This window comes from Uloborus diversus, chromosome 4 (genome assembly GCF_026930045.1).
Source record: "Uloborus diversus isolate 005 chromosome 4, Udiv.v.3.1, whole genome shotgun sequence".
Lineage (NCBI taxonomy): Eukaryota > Metazoa > Arthropoda > Arachnida > Araneae > Uloboridae > Uloborus > Uloborus diversus.
In genome coordinates, this window is record NC_072734.1 from 27,312,181 (window position 1) to 27,335,351 (window position 23,171).

Genomic DNA, 23,171 nt, shown 5'->3' on the forward strand with positions numbered 1-23,171 from the left:
TTGTTTTATGATTAAAAGAGAAACTTGCTGGGGTGATTAAAATCTTATATTTCACTAATTTATTGCTTAGTTTTAATGATTAAAGGCACAAATTTTCGCTTTTCTTTTTTTTTTCAATGATGAAAGGTTAATGACAAGGTAAGTTTATATATTTTGTTTTAATTACTTGATGATGAATTTTCTTATCACTGGAATTATAGTAAAATCCATTTTCTTACATTTAAGTAATAATTTTATGTCTACAACATCTTAGTGAGAAAAATATATCACTATAACAGAAAATTAAAGATTGCTAAGAAAATATTAAGTATATGAAACTACAAAAGCAAAAAAGAAAAAAATTAGTTTGTACTTAGACCTGGGTATTTTTTAGACATCCTATCACAAACAGCCAATATTTTATTTTAATGTAAAGATATCGCAATGTTTAATTATTCATTTTTGTACAGTATAACCCTGATTTAATGATTGTCAAGGGACTGGAAAAATTTATAGTGAAATCGAGGAGCATAGTCATTCAATGCAGTCAAATCTGTACCAGTGAAATGTATCATTAAATTGAAGAAATCATTAAATCGAAGTTATACTGTATTTGCTAATAAAATAGATGTATTTAACTGCTACTTTCTACAAATATGAGGTTCAATACTGTAATCCAGAAAGCTGTTTCATGACTAGGTTGAGAAGAAATTTTTTAAAGAAAAAATTGCTACTAAGATATCAAAAATTCAAAATATCTTGCGGTACTTAGTTCTTTGGAAACTGTTACTCATGGAATAATTTTCAGTAGTAGGTTACTGTTCTGTGAATGAAAATTGTTCATTAAAATTATAGTGATATTTTATACTAGGTTCACATATGAGAATTTCAGATCAAACTTTGTTTTTTATTGGGATAATAAATATTACAAAGAAAGTTTAAAAGATATTGTATATATATATCACAAAATCTCAAAATGCAGTATTTACATATTGATATTGGACATATTCAAGATAGTAATTAGGACTAGGACTGTTGTTACACGTTTTTTGATAACGTATTAAAAACCAAACGTTGATTCCATGAAAATTATGTTCAAAGAAACACATATTTCAAGGAAGAACTTTACAAGAAGTATCTCTTATCAAGGAGGGAGACAATTTCTCTCTTTTCATTTGCAGTACAATTTTTTTGAGAAAAATAGCAGTAACATATTAAATGCTAAAATAGATCGTTAAGTAAATGCTTACTTCTGTTAGAAGTTCTAGTTTTTTCTCTTTTTGATTTTTAATAGGGAAGAAATTAAGTATAAACTCTGATTTTGTTCTAAAAGCTTTGCACTTATAAATTAAAAAAAAAAATCTTGCAAAAAAGTTAGTTTGAAATTTTACGATTTTACTTGTATTTTGAATTAGTGTTTTATAAAAATTTTAATCATAATTTCTATTTAGATAAGAAATTATTTTCAGAAGAATTTAGTGAACACATTTGTGCTTTCTTAGGACAATGGTAAAATGTATCTGATCAAGATTTAAAAAAGGGAAATATTCACATAAATGTTAAATTACACTTTAAAAGAAACAAGCATAGAAATAATTTTGTGCATTTTATAACAATGTTAGTATGTAATCAGTTCAGCTTTTCACAAAATTTGTAATAACATATTTAAAACAAACAATCATAAAAGAATTTAGTGCATTTTACAACAATGCTGGAATGTATATAATACAAACAATTCCATAAAGATAATCTAATTTTCAATATCATTCAAGAAAAAATATATAATTGCAGGCATTCTTCTGTTACTGTACAGAGTCACCTGGTGGTGGTTGACTAGGACCCTAAAATAATAGAAAAATGAGTTTGTAGCAAAATACATTTTATTTACATAAAATTATGGTATTTATTTCTTGAAGGAACTAGGACAGACTTTCGAGTGATTCAATTACATTTCAAAAATTAATTTTAAAAAGGGTATTTTTTTTTCTATCTATGTTTCTATATTAAATTCTTTATGTAATCTTAAAATATGTCAGTTTTAGAACTACAACTGTCTGCTTCATTTTAATCAATTTTTCAGAATAATAAAAATGGAATTAATAATATTTTAATGACATTAAGCTGTTGAAAATATTAAAAATATACAGAACTTGCATTTAAAGTTAAACATATGTTCATTAATTGACTTAAATGGATTTTTTAAACCTATTTTTCCTGGCATGCCAGAATGTTTCTATGATTTTTCAGATTGCCATGACGAGGATAAGTCTAGCTCATTGTTTTTAATATTTATTAAGAGAAACATGGTTAAAATCGTCAGCATTTATTCACATTAAAAAACAGGAAAGGGGGCAGGGGTAAAATCACGTTCAGGAAACATCTATTTATGCACTTATTAGCAAAACTTCAAAGATACATTTCCAGATTTTTCCTCCTTTTTTCTGAAATTCTTGAAAGAATTACTTTCCTCTCTCCTTTTGTGTGTTTGGGATAACCTAGATTGATCTGTTGCAATTATTCTGTTTGCACGATTTGCAATAATGAGCGATCCTTTTTCTAGTTTTTACATACACTAATATTGATTTAACTATAATTTAAATAGATGCAAGTGCAGGGGTCGGAGTGGTGATTTCAAAAAATTTAGAACACAATTTTGATAAAATTTTAGGACAAAAATATCAAGTTTTTTTTTTAACTTAAATAAAATTTATAAGCTTGATTTTTGTAGTGGTTGATCAAACGTTTCAAATTCAATTTTGAAAACTACATTGGAATACATTCAATCTTTTATTCTTTAAAACAGTAACACATTATGAAGTAATAGTATGTACCACACATTAGTAGAATAAATGTATGTCCAATTGCTTCTTTATTTACCTTGTTGTTGTTTCATCAAAGTGAATTACAAAGAATGATGAAGAAATATCCTTAATAAGGAGGGATTTGAAGTAGGGTGCAAGTCCAAAATTTATTATGTACAGTATCGGATAATTTGATACTTTTTGCTATCTCAGAATCATCAAAAAATATCCCTGTAAATTACAGATAAATCGTTCAAAGATGGAAATGAATAAATATTTTTTACGGCAAATAAAACTAAGAAAACCTCTGCTTTCGAAATTTTATCTTGGAGTGAATTTCAGAGCAAAAGCTTTGGATTTGGATTGCTTCATCATAACCAATTTGTTTTCAGTAAAAGACGAAGAACATGGAATTTAAAATACAGCTAGACTTTTCAAGCTACTTGTCAACCTCTTGTCTTGCTGCATCAGCATGAGACAATACTTTTGAAAATCATTATCAATATTGAAAAGATATGTACAAACAGAACAAAATGCTTTAAATTCATCCTTTCTGCCTGGCACCATGTGCTGATCTACCATCCATTCCTGTCTGCTTTTTCCAACCACAAGGGAGAGAATTTTGTTTTCCAAAGGCATTTTAATAAAACAAATTACCAACCTGTTTTAAGAATTGAAAACACCATTATTAAGCGCGTCGAAAATCCCAAATAACTGGGAGTGATTCTAGATCCAGAACTGAGGTTTACAAAATATATGAAAACCACAGCAAATAAAGGTCTAAAGAAATTGAACATCCTCCGCTAACTCTGGCACAAACTGGTGCTCAAGATCATCAACATTAATAAGTACCTACTGCACTGTCATCAGGCCGGTACTTGAGTACTGCTCCCCTATTTGGGCACATAAGTCCGAATCTGCCAAAGACAATTTGTACTCAGTCCAATATACAGCACCCAAAATTATCATTGGTGCAGTGTTCTCTGCTAATAACACCAAGGATGAATTCAAAAGTCGTCTTGTTTCCCTCGAGAACAAACGGAAACTTGCTACCATAAAGTTCACAAATAAAATCAGAAGCCACAATAAAGATCACATTGCTCATGGAGCTTTCAATGCTTGGACATGCACATCAAGGCTTCAGAGATCATCAACACTGCAATTAGACAGGGATAACAGAGGGGCCATTCGTCTTGTCCATTCCTCTCTGGACATAACTCAAGAACCACTCTTTCCTATTAGACCTCCTAAGAGTACTAAAATCAATATGTACCTACTTGAAACATGCCCTAAGAAAGAACCAACTCAAATCTTATTACAGAAAGAAAAAGACACTGTTCGTTCACTTGCCAAAGAAAACAGTGTATTCATCTACACAGATGATTCCTCTGACATTGACTGCAATAAAAGAGGCGCAGGCATCTCCATCATTTATCCCTCATGAAACAACGGCCAAATTGCCTCAAACTTTACTAGCAAACTTATTGCTAATAAAGAGGCTCTTTCTAATTGTCTCTCTTCCCCTACTCCTAAAGACCTAATAGAAGAAATTGTGATTTTTTCCAACTCAAAATCAGCACTCGAGGCCATACATAACGGTGTGACAAGACTGACACAAGAAATTAATTTTCTTCTCCACTCACTCCGGATAACTTGTGTTCTCCAGTAGATCCTCACTCATGTCGGAATCGAGGGAAATAAGTGTCCAGATGCCCTTGCAAAGGAAGAACGTAACCAAGATCAACCTCTAACAGCCACCTTCACAGATGTGAATGCTGTTGCCAGGCAAAGGATCTACAATCAGCATTTCAGCAAGGCAACAATCCCCGACCTTCACTGCCCAAGAAACCTCTCTTCTACAATAGCTAGGCTATGTACTGGACATTTCAGGACATGAAGATAATCACCAACTAATATTAAATCCTATCCCATCTGCAAGCACTGTCCCCATTCACAACTAACCCCTTATAATGTTTTTAATTGCCAAGCCATTATTCGCTCCCTCCTCCAACTTGGAGTACTACCAATTGAAATCCTCTTACAGCCATCAGGCTCCAGAATTAGCAGATCTTGTTATCAAGACTTTTGGAGGCATCTAAACCTTTTGAACTCTGCGACTCTTCATTAGACACCACAACAATAAAACAAATTATTATATTATTTACATTTTTGAAACTAAAAGTTAGTGACTGAATTTAAAACTTATATGTGCAAGAAATAATCCAACTTCACTGAATAGAAACACAAAGCAACCTGACTCTTTGTACTGGAAGAACAAGCTAATTCTCAGATCACAACACAAGATAAGCACTATAAAAATAAATATTACTTCCTACCTGAGACAACCCATTTAAATTTTGCCCTAAATATATTATACCCCCTCTCCCCTTTTTATATATTTTTAGTTTCTTTTCAAAGAAGAAAAAATCAAAAATATCAGATACTATTCCTTTCCCCTGACTCTTTTTCTGCAACATTTGCAGCAAAGTTGTTTTTATTTTCTGTATTATTTAATTTTCATATATTTTTTGCAGACGATGAACGACTGCAAAGAGTTAAAGTATACATAAAACAAACAACTTTATATTCAGCATATATTTTGGTTAACTGCATCTCCCCCCCCCCTACCCCAAGCAGCAGCAGAATAGGTTTTTCGCTTTCTTTTATTAGGGTCGGGTCTACAAAAAGACTACTAAAAGTTTATTTTATACTAAAATAAAGGCATCATGAAAAGTTTCATTTTTAGACTGAATTTCATTTTTCTGCAAAAGTAGAGAATAAAATGAAAATTTTAGGATTTTTAGGAAACACCTACCCCTGCAAGTGTTATTGATCTTTTCATGCTCTATTTGCATACACAAGTATAGTTTTGTCATAATATTTTACCTATCCTTGAATTCGCTTATCCGTGGTTACCATGCCACCCTATTCTGTGGATAATCGGGAGTACTTCAAAAACCTTTCAATCAGAAAATTTAAACCATAAATGCTGTTAGAAATTCTTTAAAATATCATTTTGTTTATGCATGTAAATTGGTTAATAGCTACCTAAAATCTTCAGTCAAATCTTTTTTTGTTTTGTTTTTGATTAAGACAAAATCAAACTTTGCATGATACATACCTGATTGTTCGATGCCTTATCATCTCCTCTTTGAGATAAGGAAGCAGGTCTTAAAAATAACAGCAAACCGACCAACAGAAACCATCCCATAGCAAACATCATGTAAGTGCCATCAGATCCATCACTTTGAGTTGCAACTGGGCCAGGAGCTGAAGAAACAAAAGGTTTTAAAAATATGTAAGTAAAAGTAAGGCTTTGTATACTTTTGAATTATTTTTCATATTATTAATCAATTTATTAACACATTTCACTTCTAATTCATCCAGAAAGAGATCTATCTAAAGCAGAATAAATTTTGAAACTACTCAGCAGCAAATAGAAACCAACTTAACTTTCCAATGCCTTGATTTAAGAAAAATCTGTTTAGTTTCGCTGAAGAACTTGAAGCGTAATTCCCTCTTATCGTGTTCAGACATTGGAGCTTTGAATAGGAAAAAAGGAGTCTTACTGTGGCCGCCCCTATGATTTTTAAGGCTGTGTCCCAAATGTTTTAAAGTCAGCTTCAGGGGTGCTGCCCACCTAACCGCACCCTGCACCTTCTTTGACCCCTCCCCCCTTTTGGTGAACCAATCACTTATTGTCATGGCACTTTCAGCAATCTCACCCTTTGAAGCCTTAATTTTTTTAAATATGTATTTTTCATTTTTAAATCAATCATTCATAATTGACGAGTAGGTGAATGTGGGGTAAAGTGAAATATTGGTGTCATGGAATGACCCAAATATGGCCATTGACTTTTTTAGGGCTTTTGAGGGCCTGCAAGAACCCAGTATTCGGTTAGGATTTCTTGTCATCTCTATACTCCTAATAATCTAATGACCTCAGGTACTCTCTAGAATCTGCGCAGTAGGCAATTGTAGAAAGCCCCATAATGAATTGCAACTAGACCTACTTTCTTCGTGTTTTTGCCGTAAAAATTTTTGCCCTTGAATTAAAAATTTAATCCATTTGTTTTTTCTTTCATTTCATTTATTTTTTAGTAAACGTTACAGTTTGATAGGTTTTCCAGACTATTTTTAGAGCTATTTTCATACTTGCAGGGTTGCCACTAACAACTTAAACTACTATTTGGAAGCAAAGGTAACTATTTCAGCCAAAACATAGGCAAAAGCAATTATTTTGCAATCAATTGTAAAATATAGCGACTATTTTAGTGAAAATGTGATGAAATTACACAAAAACTCCTTTTTTTTTTCTTTCTCTGGGGCAAAATAATTGAAAATTCCCTGAAGTTTACCCTTTACTTTCCAGGGGAAAAAACGGAAACATTTTACTATGCATATTTTTTAAAAATAGCTGTTTTAAAAAGAGTAATAGGTGTTTAAAACTTGTTTTGTGAAATTTAATTTGCAATACTTTGTTAATTTTAGGAGTTCTAAAACCATGATCCCCCCCCCCCCCCAAGGGGTCTGAGCACCTTAATTTCAGATGTTTTTAAAGATGAAGTTAGAATTAGTATAAAAATTATTTTCAATATAAACTTACGATTAATAAAGCATTCTTCAGTAGTACAGTATGATTGTGAATTTCTCAGCTAGAATAAAATTTGAAACAGTAAATAGTTGGACATAATTGGATAACAAATCTTTTATAATTAGTTATTTTCTTACCAAAGCTATTAATCTCCTCATTGCCCCTTCATGAGAAAACACACATTCACACGGATCAAATCCATCATCAGCCATATTAAATCTGTAAATAAAAATTGAGTCAAGTTTTGAAAAACAATTACTAACCTTCAAAGAACTCACACAATTTCATGATAATGGCATTCTAATTTGACATCTACTATATTGACATGATTTCTTAAGAAATTTGTTAACTTTCTGGGTTGGAAAAAAAGCTTGACTTTACCAAGTAGCAAAGGTATATATCTGCTAAATTTGTACGTAATGAGAATAAGCAATAGTTGTCTTACAACTATTGTTTATTCTCATCTACTAAACAATGCTCATCAAAAAGTACAAAAAAACTTGCTTTATATTACAAAATAATTCTTAAAGCTAAATTTTCATATTTAATCTAGTTTTTCTGAGAAAAATGACAAACATTTCAAAGTATAAACAAATCAACATGAAAACTGCAAAATTCTACAACCTGGTCTTTACCCTTGGTCTTTGCTTATCTATGTATTTGAGAAAACTAACTCAGTTCAAAAGTTTACAATAATCAAGGTCAGCAAACCTTCGAACTAGACTTTTTTTTTTTTTTTGAAAAACATCCATCTCTAAGATAAGAACTTGTCTTCTTGCATTTTTCACAAACTAGTTCACTGCTTTTTAAACCATTTTGTTTAGGTTACTTCAAACCTAACATAAATAAAGAGCACAAGAGAAAACTTTTTCTCAATTATATTTTGAAATTAGACTGAAGTGTTATGGTCGACTAATTTTGATTAAATAAACATTATCCATCAAAATGTCCTGCAAAGTCATTAGCCTCTGTTTGAAGCATAAACCCAAATGGAAAAGGATTTTGGTTTTGCTGCAACTTAAAGAAAACAAAGGATAAACAAAGTTGAGGAATGATATGCATGGAGGGTTTCAAGGAGACAGGGAAGGACTTGAGGAAGAATGTTTCACTATTGTTGAAACTGGTTTTTGCGCAAATAAAAGGTAATGAATATGGTTGGGATTGCAACTTAACTGGGCTATAGAGTCTGTAGGAAAACTGACTTAACTCTGACCATGAGTCATACACTAGGATTGGGGGGAAAAAAACACTGTTTTTAAATATTGTCCAGGCCAAATGTCAAATCTTGTCTATACAATCAGAGTAGGTTTTAACTGGTTAAAACAAAACAGGATTTCATAGTATTAGTATATCTTCTACACACAGATGCGTTCATAGTTTAAGATATATTGGAGCTAAATTTTCAGAATTGAAGTATTTCTTATTTTTATAAACTATTAAATCCACTTTGGTATTGCCCAGAGTGTGGCCCAGACACCCCCCCCCCCTCCCCAAGTGATGCCACTGAATACATAACAAATGCACTAACTAAAACACTCTAAAACTTTTCAGGACTCCTTCAAAACAATTATGCATCAAAAAATTGAAGTACAAACACACTTTTGAAATCATCTAGCAAAGAACTATTTAAAGGAATGAATAGGGTGGATCTGTTGTTTCCCTTTATTCTGCAAAACAAGATGGAATAGCTAAATGCAGGTTTCATTGCTTTAAAAATCAGCTTGATTCAAATCGAGTTACAAAAAATCATTGATTTAAACCAATTGATTAGAATCAATTGATTCTTTTAACAAAATCATTAATTTAAAACCAGTTGATTTATTTTTAAAAAGTAATTTTATATTTTTAGATTATGTTGCTATAAATTTAACTACACTGTAAATACAATTTTAATTTCAATAGGGAAAACTACATAGATCCCGCTTTCTGTATGCATATCAGAGTATCACTTTCGAAATATTGCTTTTACTCCAAAGTTACAATTCAGAACAAAATAAAAATTTGCAGTTTTTCTCATGCACCATGACCAAGGCCATATCCAGACACTACATTTACACTAAAATACACTATATTACACTGAAAGCTCACATGGTGATGGAAACCTTATCTTTTTGCAAAAAGTATAAAACAAAACCACATCTTTTTTAAGCATTATAACATATTTATAAATTTTACAAATGTATTGAATAGTTAGAGAACTTATCCTAATTTTAAAAGTAAGCTGAATGGATTCATCTATTATATGAAATATTTATTCATATAAATGTAAAGTAATTAATATCTACAAATTTTTTAATATTTTTAAAAAATCTAAGTTTTAAAAATCACAAACCCTGGTTAAATGTCTTGAGTACTGTTTAACCTCATTCAATTTTGTTGCATGTACCATATAGCTTTGCATTCAAAATGCAAAAGTAAGAGTGTAATCCCAGGAAGAAATGAGCATTGGTGTTCTAAATTAGAATGTTAAGCTAGGCTGAAGTTGCTTGAGCAGAAATAGGAATGTTTGGGGAGGAAAATGGAAACTTGGGGGAAGGAGGGTTCTCCCCGAAAAGGTTATTTCCACTTGGGAAAAATTAGAAATTTTGAAAAAAATTTATGATACTTGTGTTCCAATGCTTTTTTTTTTTTGTTCAATTTTTTTATGTTCGGTATCCCACATGAAAATACTTATTTTGATAATGCAAGCTGTAAAAATAATTTAATTTCCCTGCATACCTAAGTATTATTTGCTACTTTTCTTATCAACATTGTAAAAATATGCACAAAACAGAGTTAGTGTATCAGTAATATCAATTAGTGGAAATGTTTTAGAAAAATTTTAATATACAGTCAATTCGCGATAGCTCTATGTTCGATAACTCAAAGTTTTTATTAAGTCCTGACCCTTTTGTCTTTAATTATATGCTAGTTATTCTTAATATCTTGAAGCTAACTTCCTTAAACTCAAAGTTTCTTTCCAAGACAACTCGAAATTTATTTCGAAAAAAAAAAAGAAACAAGTGAATTAGAAACTTTGAAATTGTTTTATGATACTTGTGTTCCAATACTTTTTTGTTTTGTTCAATTTTTTATGTTTGGTATCCCACATGAAAATACTTATTTTGATAATGCAAGCTGTAATAATAATTTAATTTCCCTGCATACCTAAGTATTATTTGCTACTTTTCTTATCAACATTGCAAACTTTTGAGTTCTGTAAGTTTGTCTGTTATTACATATTAATTAAAATATACGATGGTTTTTAATTCCTTGCTAGTTATTCTCAATATTTTGCAGTTAACTTCCTTAAACTCAAAGTTTCTTTCCAAGACGACTCGAAATTTATTTCGAAAAAAAAAAAAAAGAAAGAAGCGACTACGACGAGAGAAAAATTAAAATTCACCTTCACTTGCAAATCCTGCACAATAGACCTCTAAAGCAAGAAGAGCACCTGTTGAGCCAATGTGCGATAATGGAGTTACGCGTGCAGAAATGAGTTTTCTTTTGTTACGTACAGTACTATTTACACTTTGACATGTTGCTGGACTCGCTGGACTGCAGATTTGCTTTTAAGTTATCAAGTTGTTAAGTCTGGTACTGATTGTCATAAAGGCTAACCTATGTTAAGATGTGTTCCCCTTCATTCTTTAGTTCGATCATTTGCTGATAAATTCCCGAGAGAGAGAGAGATTTCTTTACAATTAAAGATGTCTAAGTAAGTATTCTGCCAATGATATTAAAGGAAAAATAGAAACTTCTAAAGTGGTAGAATCCATGAATCCGAATTTAAAACTAATAAAGATGTGCACCTTCTCCTGAAGTAGAATCAGCTCTATTCAAGTGGTTCCAGCAGTATCGAAATCAAAACTATGCTTTTGATTTTTTTTTTCTCTCAATATTTTTGATTAAACTGTGCAGATTGTACTTAAAAACTTTTAAGTTCTGTAAGTTTGTCTGATATTACATATTAATTAAAATATTCAATGATTTTTAATATTAAAAGATTGAAAACCGAAACTGGCGGTAAGTTGAACTTCCGATATCTCCCTTTAGATTCGAGTTATCGCGAATTGACTGTATTGTCATTTGATGTTCAAAGATGAGCATGGTCAGAAAAACCTGAAATTTTTAGGAATAAAACAATTTTTTCTTTATGCAGGGGGGGAGGCGGGGGATAGTTTTTCTCCGGAAGGGTATTCAGAAAAAACTTGAAAATTATTGGACAAAATAATGTATTTTAAAATTTAAAATACAATCAAGTCCACTTATTAGAATAAAAGAACTGGTTAAAAGAATATCCTGCCTAATGTAATTTTCATTTTCAATGTCCCAAACCGTTGTTGTCTATCATTTTAATACCGTTTAATGGTTCTTTTTTTTTTATGTTCAGTCAGGCCTATCATTTTGAATATAAGGACGGGTGGCAAAGGGTTTCTACTCAATGCAAATCTTTTTTGAAAACAACAAAAAACACACGCACTAAAAAGTAAAAAGTTTAAATTTTTCAAAGGAGGGGGCAATTACTAACTCCCCCTGACCTTCCTAAATGACAAACCTGTGTTCACTATCCCACATGAAGACACTAACTTTGATAATAGAAGCTGTAAGATAATTTAAATTCATTGCGCACCAAGTATTTTATGCTACTTTTCTTTCATAAAACTGGAAGTATACAGAGGGCAGAATAACATCAATAACACCAATTTAGAAATTTTGTGATATTAGCAATGTATAAAAATCGCTCTTCTCAAAATTAACTGTCAAATAATGATTTGATTAATTTCAATAATGTTTAATAGCAAACGTTAAGTATTAAAGAAGGAATACTACTTTTATTTAACCACTTCTTCAATTTTGTAAGAAAATGTATCTATTAAACTACATTCTAATTAGTAAAAATACAACTTTTCCCTGAAAATACCGGGGGAAAAAACAATTCTCCCACGGCTTCAAAGTTTCCAGAAATTTTACTATCTCTAAGCTTAAGGAAAACCTTCATCTATTGACTGTATCAAGTTACTAGTAATCGTGAAAGATTTATTTTGAATACAGAAATACAGTACAACCTCGATATCTCGAATCTCTCGGGACGGGAAAAATTTTAGAGATATCGAGTTTTCGAGTTATCAAGGTTTTTAAAAAATTACACTACTAACTCTCACATTTACACACACGTACGCTATATGCATTTATATATGTACTACTGGACCACATCAAATTACGATCAATAAAGTAGTCTTCAATATTTCACTAGATTTAAAATTTTCCAATTGTTGAAAGTGCACAGGATGAGATTTTGAAATAAACAAAAATTTCAACTTGGTTTTTTCACCTAAAAATTTAAAAATTCTAATTTTATCTTTAACCAGTAACCTCACATTCAAAAAGTTCTCAGCAGCCATTTTGTAGGAGCTAAAAAAGCTGAATGAAGAAAACGAGGAACGCATTTTCCGTTTTCGCTTGAAAACTGACGGACGAAAAATCGAACCCCTTTCTTCAAAAAGGACAACATGTTCGAGAGAAATGCGCAAAGATTCTAAATTCTGGGGAAAACACTGCACCCCCTTCATGCCAACACTCCCCTATTATCTTGCCTCAATCCCCTATTCACAAATTTCCAAGAAAAGGGATGAAAAACGTTAAACAATTGCCCCTGGAACTGGTTTTACTACAAAAATTGCCGAAGCAAAACAACAATTGAAACTTGCTTGTGAAAAAAATTTCGACATATCAAGGGTTTCGAAAAATAAATTTCGAGATAACTATGGAAAATACATAGGGGTTTTTATAGAAAATGCTGGGGAAAATTTTTGTTTCGAGACATCAAGGGTTTCGAGGTAAGGAGGTTCGAGATATCAAGGTTTGACTATATACAAAAAAAGAAATTATCAGTCTAACTGACAAAACTTTTGAAAAGATAGCAACTTTTGTCCAGGTACAGGGACAAATATAATTTTTGGAGAGGGTGCTTTCAGGAGTAATAAGGTCTTCAAATTGTGACAAGGGTACCCAAACTAAATTTTTCCCTTCAAAGTAGGAACCCTAAAGGGGATATCACACGAGAGAAATTACGGGACATCGCAACCGCAATAGGAACCGTCAACGCTATCTGGAACTGGTTTTTCGGAAGGGAAGTTGCCTATAGGGTTGCTGCCGGTTGCTCGATTTGTTCACAACGGGGGCTACCATTTTTTAGTTTACATCCATGTGCTTGTTCATTGCTTTTTGTCAATTCTGCATTTGGTTATCACACTGCTTTGCTTTAATTTGACACTTATGGATGAAATTAGTAATCAAATACTTAATGCAGCTCTTGCAGCTTTAATTGCATGTGGGTTTGTAAAAAGATGGCAAAAAAAAAAAAGGAAATGATCAAGGCAATGATTTCAGAGCTAGAGCATCAGTTATTATTTCATGCAGTCTCCAAAGCTCCTCCTGTAAAATTCATATTTGAGTTTTAACATTAATTTGTACAACTTATGGTGAAAATTTCAGAAAACTTTTATTACTATTAATTGAATGTTTGATTTAAAGTGATACTCTTGTTACATTTAAAGAAGACATACAGAATATATGACTTCTCTAGGCTTATTTTTTCCCATAACTACTAAATTAAATCTTAATTTTAGATAGGCATTATTAGTCACTTATTGACAGGTAAGAAGAAATTTTAATTCTAACAAATTATACCTAAATTCATAGCTAAAAACAAACATGAAAAATTTTTAAAAAAAAGCCAGCAAACTCTGATCAATAGACCTTTCATATTTATTTTTTTAAACTTCGAGTTCATAAATATATTGGAGATGTGCTAACACTTTAACCTACACAAATATAACGCCACTAGATACATATTGCACACAGGAAAATCTGCGGCCGAGTTTATTAAAATAGTTCCAGACATTTAAAAATAAAGTGACGCTTTAAAAAAATGTAATGAAACGATGATGCGCATTTATGCAAGCATTTATAATACAAATAAGCTTAATACTGAGCAAATTAACACTGCATTTTTGACATCTCAACAAAATATTACAATGTGCGTATCATTTTAAAAAAATTCTTTGTATTATCATATTCTTTGATTTTCAGAGGGATTATTTTTCTTGACTGGAATAGAGTACATGTGTTACTACACAGTCAAAATATTACTAAATAAGGTGGAGCTAAAAGTAGAGTAAATATTTCACCATTTCACTTTGCCTCTCATTCTCCTACATTTTAAGTATTTTCAAATGGTACATACTGTATGTACCCATCAGTTTGAATTAAAAAGTACAGCTTCAATGCTATGATTTTTTAAAAAAGGAATTTTCACGTAACTTTTTCAAGAATGGGGTGGTTTCCTCCAGTCAAAAGTAGTACTTTTATCACTGAAATTGATAGAATAAGCAAAAAAAAAAAAATAACTTGGACCCGAAAATACTTTCATTTTCCCAACCGTTATTTTTTAATTAATTTTTTTAAATGTCCAATTTTTCAAACAAGGCGTGGTCTTGATGACGTCACAAATACACGTGAGTAAAGATGCGAATTAAATATTTTGCTCTGTGAATGTCAACACGAATGGCATTTCATCATTCGTGACGTCACACGACAGAAATGTAAACAATGAAAGCACAACGATTTAAGTAATTTTTTTAAAATATTAAACAAAAACAAATTATTTAAAAAATGGTCAGATCCTATGTTTTTAAGCATGCTCTTTCAGAAAAAAATACGCTTAAAATTTTGGAAACGACCCCATTGTAACATTTGTGCAAAACAATTTTCAAAAACACAATGAAACGAAAAACACCAATATAAATTAAGAAATGCATAAAATTCGCACTGATGTTAACTAACATATAAGTATCAATTTAAATTCAAAATCAGATGCAAAACCAAAGATTAAATGTCGCTCATCCGTTTTTTCAAGTGTAACTAAAAATTTTTGAAACATAAAATAAATACAACAATAAAAGGAATCCCCACGTTTCTATCGCCACGATTGCAATTGTATTTTACAGTGGCACTGCCTGACATCACGAAATCCCAGCGCCCTGATTGGTTCCTTCGTAACTTGCCCAGAATTAAAGGCAATTTTTTTCTAGCGGAGGAAAAGTTTGCCCCTATACGAGCAACTGCGAATTTCCATAGCACACGAGAATTTTGGAGCGATCGTTTGTGGAAGTGAGTAGAAAAACCAGTTCCAGATAGCGTTGCGGTTGCGATGTCCTGTAATTTCTCTCGTGTGATATCCCCTTAACAAGCACTTGATTCAAATCCTGATGTACATCAATCATTGTCAGAGATAAATAGATTTTCTACCAAACTTAAAATTAATCCAATGCTACATAAACTGATCCTTCTCCTGCTTTCTTTTTTTTCATTAATATTATTTTTATTATCCTGTCAAAGATAATGCAAATTACACTTATCAAGATAATCATCAATAAAGAAACATTGAATGGTAAATTCTGCGACCTTGTAATTCAATCATAATCATGCATTACATCATCAGTAAGTGTAGAAAAACTATTTTCATACTTTCAAGGCCAAAGTAGGAATTACTTAGGAAATGGACTATCCAGTCAATTAACTACAAAATGCTAAATTCTAAAACCCCTATTTGCTACAAATTAAGAAATGAACACTTAGTTTAAACCACTGGAAGCATCAGAATATCAAACAAAACAAGAGTGGATCTCTGTAATGCTTTTCTTTTTTTTTTTCTAATTATTAAAAAAAATCAAATCAAATTTTTTAAAGAGGGAGGGAAAAATCATGGACAAAGAAATAAGAACATTTGTGTTTAGCTGAACTTGGAACTTATGGAAATGGAAAATTTAGAATTGAGTGAGAAAGAACGCTGTTTATCAATATGAAAAATATTTAATAGTTTTTAGCACATTTTGGCAGCTTGATATTTTTAGCAGCTTTTGGAGCTCACTTTTTTAAAGACTGCTGTTCAATTCTAGCACATAACTCAGAATAGGGACATTTGGCTGTTACGGACTCTACACTTATAATTTTTTAACAAATGCACTTTTTGATTAAAATTATTATATGTATTACAGATAATCCTTTACTTTATTTGTCCCAAAGACCAGTATTGGCTTGAAATTCAGTTCAAGCCACTATTAAAGAAAACTCAATGTAGAGTCTGTAACGATAAAAGTTGTATTTTGATGTTTTGATTGTGATTACATGGATAATATGAAAAAAAATAAAGAAAAAAATATGACATGCATGTCCTTTGGAATGTGCTTTTTCAATATATAAAAAAAAATTTAACCTCTTTAAACAAGTTTTGTTACGGACACCCCTATGTCACAAATACCGTGAAATGCCCCAAATCTCTATAACTTCAACAAAATTCCTCAGAGTTTGGGAAACTTGGTTCTAGAAGATTTTAAATGCGGTGAAGTGACACTTGACCGATTATCATATTGGTCTTGGATCAGATTGGATATTCGGTCTAGGTGAACCTCACTTGTCAAATGAGGTCAACTTTCAATTCCTCTCATTGATGGGATGTGCAATATTTTGCATAAATGTTACTCTGGTTACATTGAGATATGATTTCGTAATTCGGCTGATAATGGTACAATAAATTGTTCGAGACTATCAATCACAATCAATGATGTTTCAAGAAAAAAACCTCCAACGTGCATAAAAATGTAGAAAAAATATGCCAACTTTTATACAGTTCTATAGTTAATAGGGAAATAATACTGAGAAAACAGTTAGTTGCTTATTTAGGACCATCCCATAGAATGTACTACAAAAATACTGAAAATTACAGGCACTAAACAAAACGAAAAAAACTCTCGAACTGTATTCTATAATGCTAATAAAAATTAAGTTTGATTACTAGACTGCAAGAGTAATACAATATTGATATTCTATACTTGGTTAATGCACCCTAGTTGAACATATGTTTAATCTTCAACAATGAAATTTCGAAATATTTTCACATCGCATGTGCATGTAAAGCAAAATAAGTATTTATTGTTTACAAACAAGTGATTTAGGAACCAGGAAGTGGTAATTAAAGCAGAGCTTTTCTCAAAAACAACTTGTGATATCTTACCTATTTTCCAAGAGCAGGTCAAAATACAACTGTCAAAAGAATTTTCTGACACGACAATACTGTCAAGGTATATTTATAAACACAAATGTATTACTGGTACATTAATGTTTTGACACGTATTGCTACAGCATTGTACCCCTTTTTATGAGAACAACGAATCAGAAAACGAATTTAGAAATAGGGTAGGGCGGTCTTCTTCAATGTAACCTATGTTTATTCCGAGTCTACTACTCCTGCAATTTCATGACAACCCTTCCAGTAACTTGGCGCACTTTCAGATTCCATGCATTTTGGCGTGCATTGAGATTTGGTCAGCGCAGCACCAGCTCAGACAGCCTGAGTAAAAGAAGCTTTTATTTCAATGAATGAAATTTTAATCATTTTCCAGTAACTAAAAGCTCACGGCACGGCTCGAAAATAATACTGATCATCCTCCAACTTCTAAAGTTAATCGGGTTCTGATTTAGGGACTTTACTGATTCAAGAGAAGAAAAGTTCATTAGAGTATTACAGTAATGTGGAAGATTACGAGACTGAACCATGGGCGCCCATATAGGGGGGCTAAAGCCCCCCCCCCCCCCCCCCCTCCTCTAAGAAATTTGAACTTCCTTGCTTTTAGTACTTTTTTCTTGGCAAAAATGGAAAAACATTTCTTTTCCAGTTCCCGATATTAGCGAACAAAAGGAATCCCAAGCGCCTTTTTCACCTTCCATTACTAAATGCATTAAAATTTATATGTAATTGATCAGTTTTATGCCATGAAAAGCGAGTATCTTGCCAATAACTATAGCCCCCTTAAAGCGCTATATGGCAGCCAATCAGAGTAGTGTACGGTGCAAGAGTAGTAGCCATTTTTCATATGGAATTAAAGAGTGAACTGAAGTGACATCAAAGCTTTGTTTTGTTTTGATATGAGTGTATGTGTACAATGTGAAAATTAATTGAATTTTTCATTATTCAAAAAAGAAAAACAAAAACAATGAATGTGCCAAGCTATCCATCTCTTGTACCCAGATTGGTCGAACCGTATTGGTTTCCCGTAGACGAACCTTGCGACGATGAATTAGATTTAACTCAAATGGAAAGAGAACATCAAAATTGGGTATGTATTGCATCGCTTTTATTAATTAACAATTCACATTTGCATGCAATGTACCGATAGTCCCATCCAGAGACTGCAATTTCGTCTTTATTATGGACTCGTCTGTCTGGAATAGGGAATATCAGAGCAGAAAGCCTCAGATGTCATCTTACTGAAGCTTGAGCTAATGAGTCCATAACAAAGACGAAACTGCAGTCTCTGGATGGGATAACCAGGATGTCGGTTTACTGCATGCAGCATGCATGTTGCATACCTTAGTCCTGGCTCAGAGGTGGTAACTTACTGCTGAGTTACATTTATTTTGTTTGACGGGCAGATTGCATTCAAAAGCGGAATACAGGTTTGGATCTGCTTACCTGCAGACCCCGCAGTGAGGGGGACACACGTCCTTAAGGAGCTCAACGGCCGAAGAAGTTGATTTAAAAAAACTAGCACTAAGACTTATTACTATGTTGCAAAAGAGGTGCCTATATCCTCAAAGTATAAGTTCCGTTTCTATTTCTATGTGCCACAGCACTGCTGTTGCAGCTGTAAGTCTGAGTCAAGGAGAAGAGGATGACGCCATTTTAAGATTTCTGTTGGTCACATATGCTTTGTAGTACTTAATTAAAATGTCGATATTAATTGAAAATGTCGGTGTATATTGAAAATCCAGGTCACTTGTGAAAATCATATCTGTGATTCATTTTCTAAATGCAAAGAAAGTTAAACTAATTGAAATTTATTGGAAAAATCTATGAGGTTTATGGACTAAATGTGATGAGTTATTCAATGAAGGACATGATAAGGTTAAGGTAAACGATGAAGAACGAAGCGGACGTCTATATTTGGTGAGTGATAATCTTTGTTTGCGCAACTGAAGTGAAGATTAAGGAAAACCTCAGGTTTTTAATTAGTGCTCTTGCTATGGAATTTCTGAAAATCTTTCTTTTGTGTGCAACACTTCAATAACAATGATGAGCTGAAACAACAAGTTACCATATGGGTTAGAAACACAGGCCCCATTTTTCTATGAAGAAGGCATACAAGAACTTGTGCCATGCTAAAACAAATGCCTGCAAAAATTTTGGGAGTTATGTAGAAGTATAGTTTAAGAGTTGTGAATTTTTCAGCAATAAATATCTTTTTTGTATTCGTATACGATATTCTCTTTATATTACCAAACGCAACTTACTTTGTGGATATACTTCGTACTGCTGGCCTCTGTGGGGAGGCCCTACAGATTTTTGTTGCAGGGTGCCCAAAGTTTATAAATACAGGCCTGACAGTATATCAGCCTCATTGTCCATAGAAATACTTGACAAAGACGGGGTGGACACGGCGACAAAGACGGGCCCCCCAAATGTGGCTAAGCCCCCTCCCAAAGCATGAGCCTTCAAAAAAAAAACCCTCCCTAAAAAGTATCAGTGCTACAGTCTGCGCCATGACCCCCCCCCCCCCCCCCAGGTGGGCACTTCTGACAACGAGACTAGTAAATAAACTTAAGAAACATGCATGACTTTGGCAAAAACTACACCAACATACGAAATTATGACTAGAACCCCTACAACTAGAAACATGAAACCCTTCACTTAGTTGTATTCAGAAGGGTGAACTTTCTATAAATATAAAAGTATCCGGGGGGGGGGGGGCAATCCCGGATTTTTTTCTCACTATCTTTTTTTTGTGAAAGTATTGCACCATCAATATTCTATTTGTGTGAAAGGTTTTTTTTTTATCTTCAGCCCGGTTTTGATATCCAGACTGCAGATTCATCCTTTTTATGGACTCATCATTTTGAAACAGCCAATAATTGAGCTGGCGGCAGATGTTATCTTATTGGAACTGAGATCACCTTCAAACTGATAACTTACACTAATTGAGCATACTAGGGAGAGTGTGCAAGCAATGGTGCCATTCAGCTTTTGTAAGGAGGGTAAAAGCTTATGTAAAAAGCAATAAGTTAGGCGTCCCTTAACCCAGAACTAAAAGCAATTTTCCGACAGCTCAGTTATGGCATCCAGAGACTCATCGGGGAACTGTCTGTAAATTGCTTGTAGTTCTGGCTTAAGAGTGGTAACTAGGGTTTCCAATCCCTCACCGAATTTAGTCCCACGGGATTTCGGGATTGTAAAGTGCCAATCCTGCAGTATTGACTTTATGCTTCAAAAAATAAAATTTTTATGACAAAGAGAAAAAGTTGTGATTTTTCGGATGCAGTGCTTTTATTACTTGAATTAGTAGTCTTCTTAAATTCCATACAGTAATTGTAAATAGAGACGTACCGAGTAGCACTTTGGCCGAGTACTGAGTACTCGGCCTTTTACTACTCGGCCGAGTACCAAGTTACCGAGTAATTCGGCCTTTCACTACTCGGCCGAGTTTCCCAGTACCAATTATGTTGAAAGAAGGACCACCGACACACACCGATGAATTTTGAACTTATTGAAATAGTAGTATAGACCTCCTTGTCCATATAATAGTTTTTAAACTAAATTCCTGCTGAAATTTAACTACAAAATTTTGCAAAAATAATATTTTTTAAAATAAAAATGAATAAATAAAAGGTATGACTTATCAAGTTGGAATTAAAACAAATTATACAAATTTATTCATTATAGGTCTAGTTCGCTAAACATAAATAATTTTTAAAAGCAAAAAAAAAACAAATGTGCAGGAACACTGCAGACACGTTAGGATCGTCTTTTCAGTGCATAACATGTGAACTAAAGAATGTAAAGGCATACGACAAAAAATTCGACTTTTGCCAGATGCCTTTAAATCAACAAGCTCACATTTTGTGCATTGAAAAAGAAATTCCTCGTAACGCCAAAACACGTGTCTGCAGTGATCCTGCACTGTGCTTCTAACATTGTTTTATTTCCTTTTGTTTTTTAAAGTTAAGGTATTTTTATATATCTTATAACTAATTTTAGTTTGTAGCAAAAATTCCATATTTGCACAATTTTAACAAAAAAGTTTTATTAACTTTTGAGACATTCGAACCAAGATTTATTCCATTGAAGTATTTCAAACTTCATTATTCTCAAAATTTAAATTTGAATTGTAAATGGTTGCAGAAAATTATATATGCTTGAGCTTTTTTGTAAATTTTAATGTATTCAATTTTTTGCAACTACTCGGTATTGGCCGAGTATCTGATCAAAATTTGGCCGAGTACCGAGTAGTTATCGAGTACTCGGTACATCTCTAATTGTAAAGCACTAGAAAGTCAAATCCTAATTAGCAATTATCGTTTGGTAAGCAAAAGTGTGCCTCTCAAATAGGATGGGAAAGGGTTTTTCCTCAAAAAATAATGTGCTAGACGCAAACGCGTGCTGTGACTCCACTGCAGTTGGTTTTGCTAAAATTAAATAATTGTGGACAGAAAAAGATCCGCATTAACTTCATCACCATCTGAAATAGATTTTTCTTTTCTTATGCTGGGTTTTTGCTCGAGAACTGCAAATTTCAAACAAAAACGATGTCTGTTGGATATGTGTTTTGCTGTATCCGATTGAACTTGCATTGATAGCACTTTTGTTGCTTAATAAACGCGGTTCACTGTATCAGTGAGTTTGATTCATTACAGCAATTGATGAATACTGCTCGATTTCACCATTTCAACAAGTCACAGTCTCAGTAAAAGTGTTTGGATAACTTAGCTCATTTTACCTCTCATTTTAAAAAGGAATTCAAAAACATGAGAAGCTTAACTTACTGCACTGTCATGAGAGTCATCTTGTGTTTCATACACAATTTTCTGTCACCCCCTTTTAAAGTCATGCCAAATACATAAATAATGTCAGATTTTTCATTGCTTTCTTCTTCGGAGTGCACTTTTTGTAACTTTTAGGTTTTGAATGCATTGCTACAACATGGCGTTCAGGCTACTCAGTGGGTTTTAGATTACGTAATACACTTTCTCCATTTTTTAAATCATAATTTACTGGATTTTAAATTTTAGTGATGTTTTTTAAAAATGCTTATACGTTTTACGCATTTTCTCAATTGCTGAATGTATGACAATTGGAACCTCTGACCAATTCATTCTCAAAAAAATATACTCTATTTTTATTATGTTCTGAAATGGTAAATCCATTGTTGGTCATATAAGACGCACAGTTTTACTTGCTCTTCTTGCAGATATACGAGGAAGAAGATTTAACTTCAGATGATGCTTGTGAAAATAATCATTTTATGAGCGGCAAAAGCGGGAAAACACTTGAATGGGAAAAAAAATTATGGGATTGAGAGCGAAACCCTGCGGGATCAATCCTGCTAAATATCCTGCGGGATTCGGGATTGGAAACCCTAGTGGTAACTTACTGCTAAATATGTAATTAGTCAGAGTGTAATTTAATTATCATTAGAAAGTAGTGATCTATTAATCTATCTCTAGTGGACATGCATGTGTTACAAGTGATAACCATAAAAAAAAGTTTCTGACATAACAATCAAGTGTGTCTCAGTAAATATCATGTTGCATCTAATAAGTTAACTGCACAGTAAAATAATAAATAAAAATTTTTATTGCACAAATCACTAATTTTTGATGACGCATGTTTCAGCATTACAAGGCATAGGCGTCGGAACCAGGGGAGCTGGGGGAGCTTGAGCTCCCCCTGGAATATATCAAACCGGCTCAGCTCCCCCGGA

The 23,171-nt window shown here is 32.6% G+C and overlaps 1 protein-coding gene across 1 annotated transcript; it reads right to left on the reverse strand.

Annotated features, from left to right (window-relative positions):
- Positions 1-873: 873 nt before the first annotated feature.
- On the reverse strand, positions 874-17,588 carry LOC129221149 (small integral membrane protein 14-like). Its single transcript, XM_054855594.1, has 5 exons — positions 17,432-17,588; positions 7,512-7,593; positions 7,387-7,435; positions 5,902-6,050; positions 874-1,820 (listed from the first exon to the last, which is right to left on the reverse strand). The coding sequence occupies exons 2-5, from the start codon at positions 7,584-7,586 to the stop codon at positions 1,782-1,784; spliced, it is 312 nt and encodes a 103-aa protein (XP_054711569.1). The 5' UTR covers positions 7,587-7,593; positions 17,432-17,588; the 3' UTR covers positions 874-1,781.
- Positions 17,589-23,171: the final 5,583 nt, after the last annotated feature.

What these genes read in the sequence shown, in the direction of transcription:
- LOC129221149 (XM_054855594.1), bottom strand. Translation starts at nt 7,586, where the DNA reads ATGGCTGATGATGGATTTGATCCGTGTGAATGTGTGTTTTCTCATGAA. An exon ending in TGAGGAGATTAATAGCTTTG is followed by an intron (nt 7,436 to 7,511) that starts GTAAGAAAATAA and finishes ATTTTATTCTAG; the next exon opens with CTGAGAAATTCACAATCATA. An exon ending in TGAAGAATGCTTTATTAATC is followed by an intron (nt 6,051 to 7,386) that starts GTAAGTTTATAT and finishes TTGTTTCTTCAG; the next exon opens with CTCCTGGCCCAGTTGCAACT.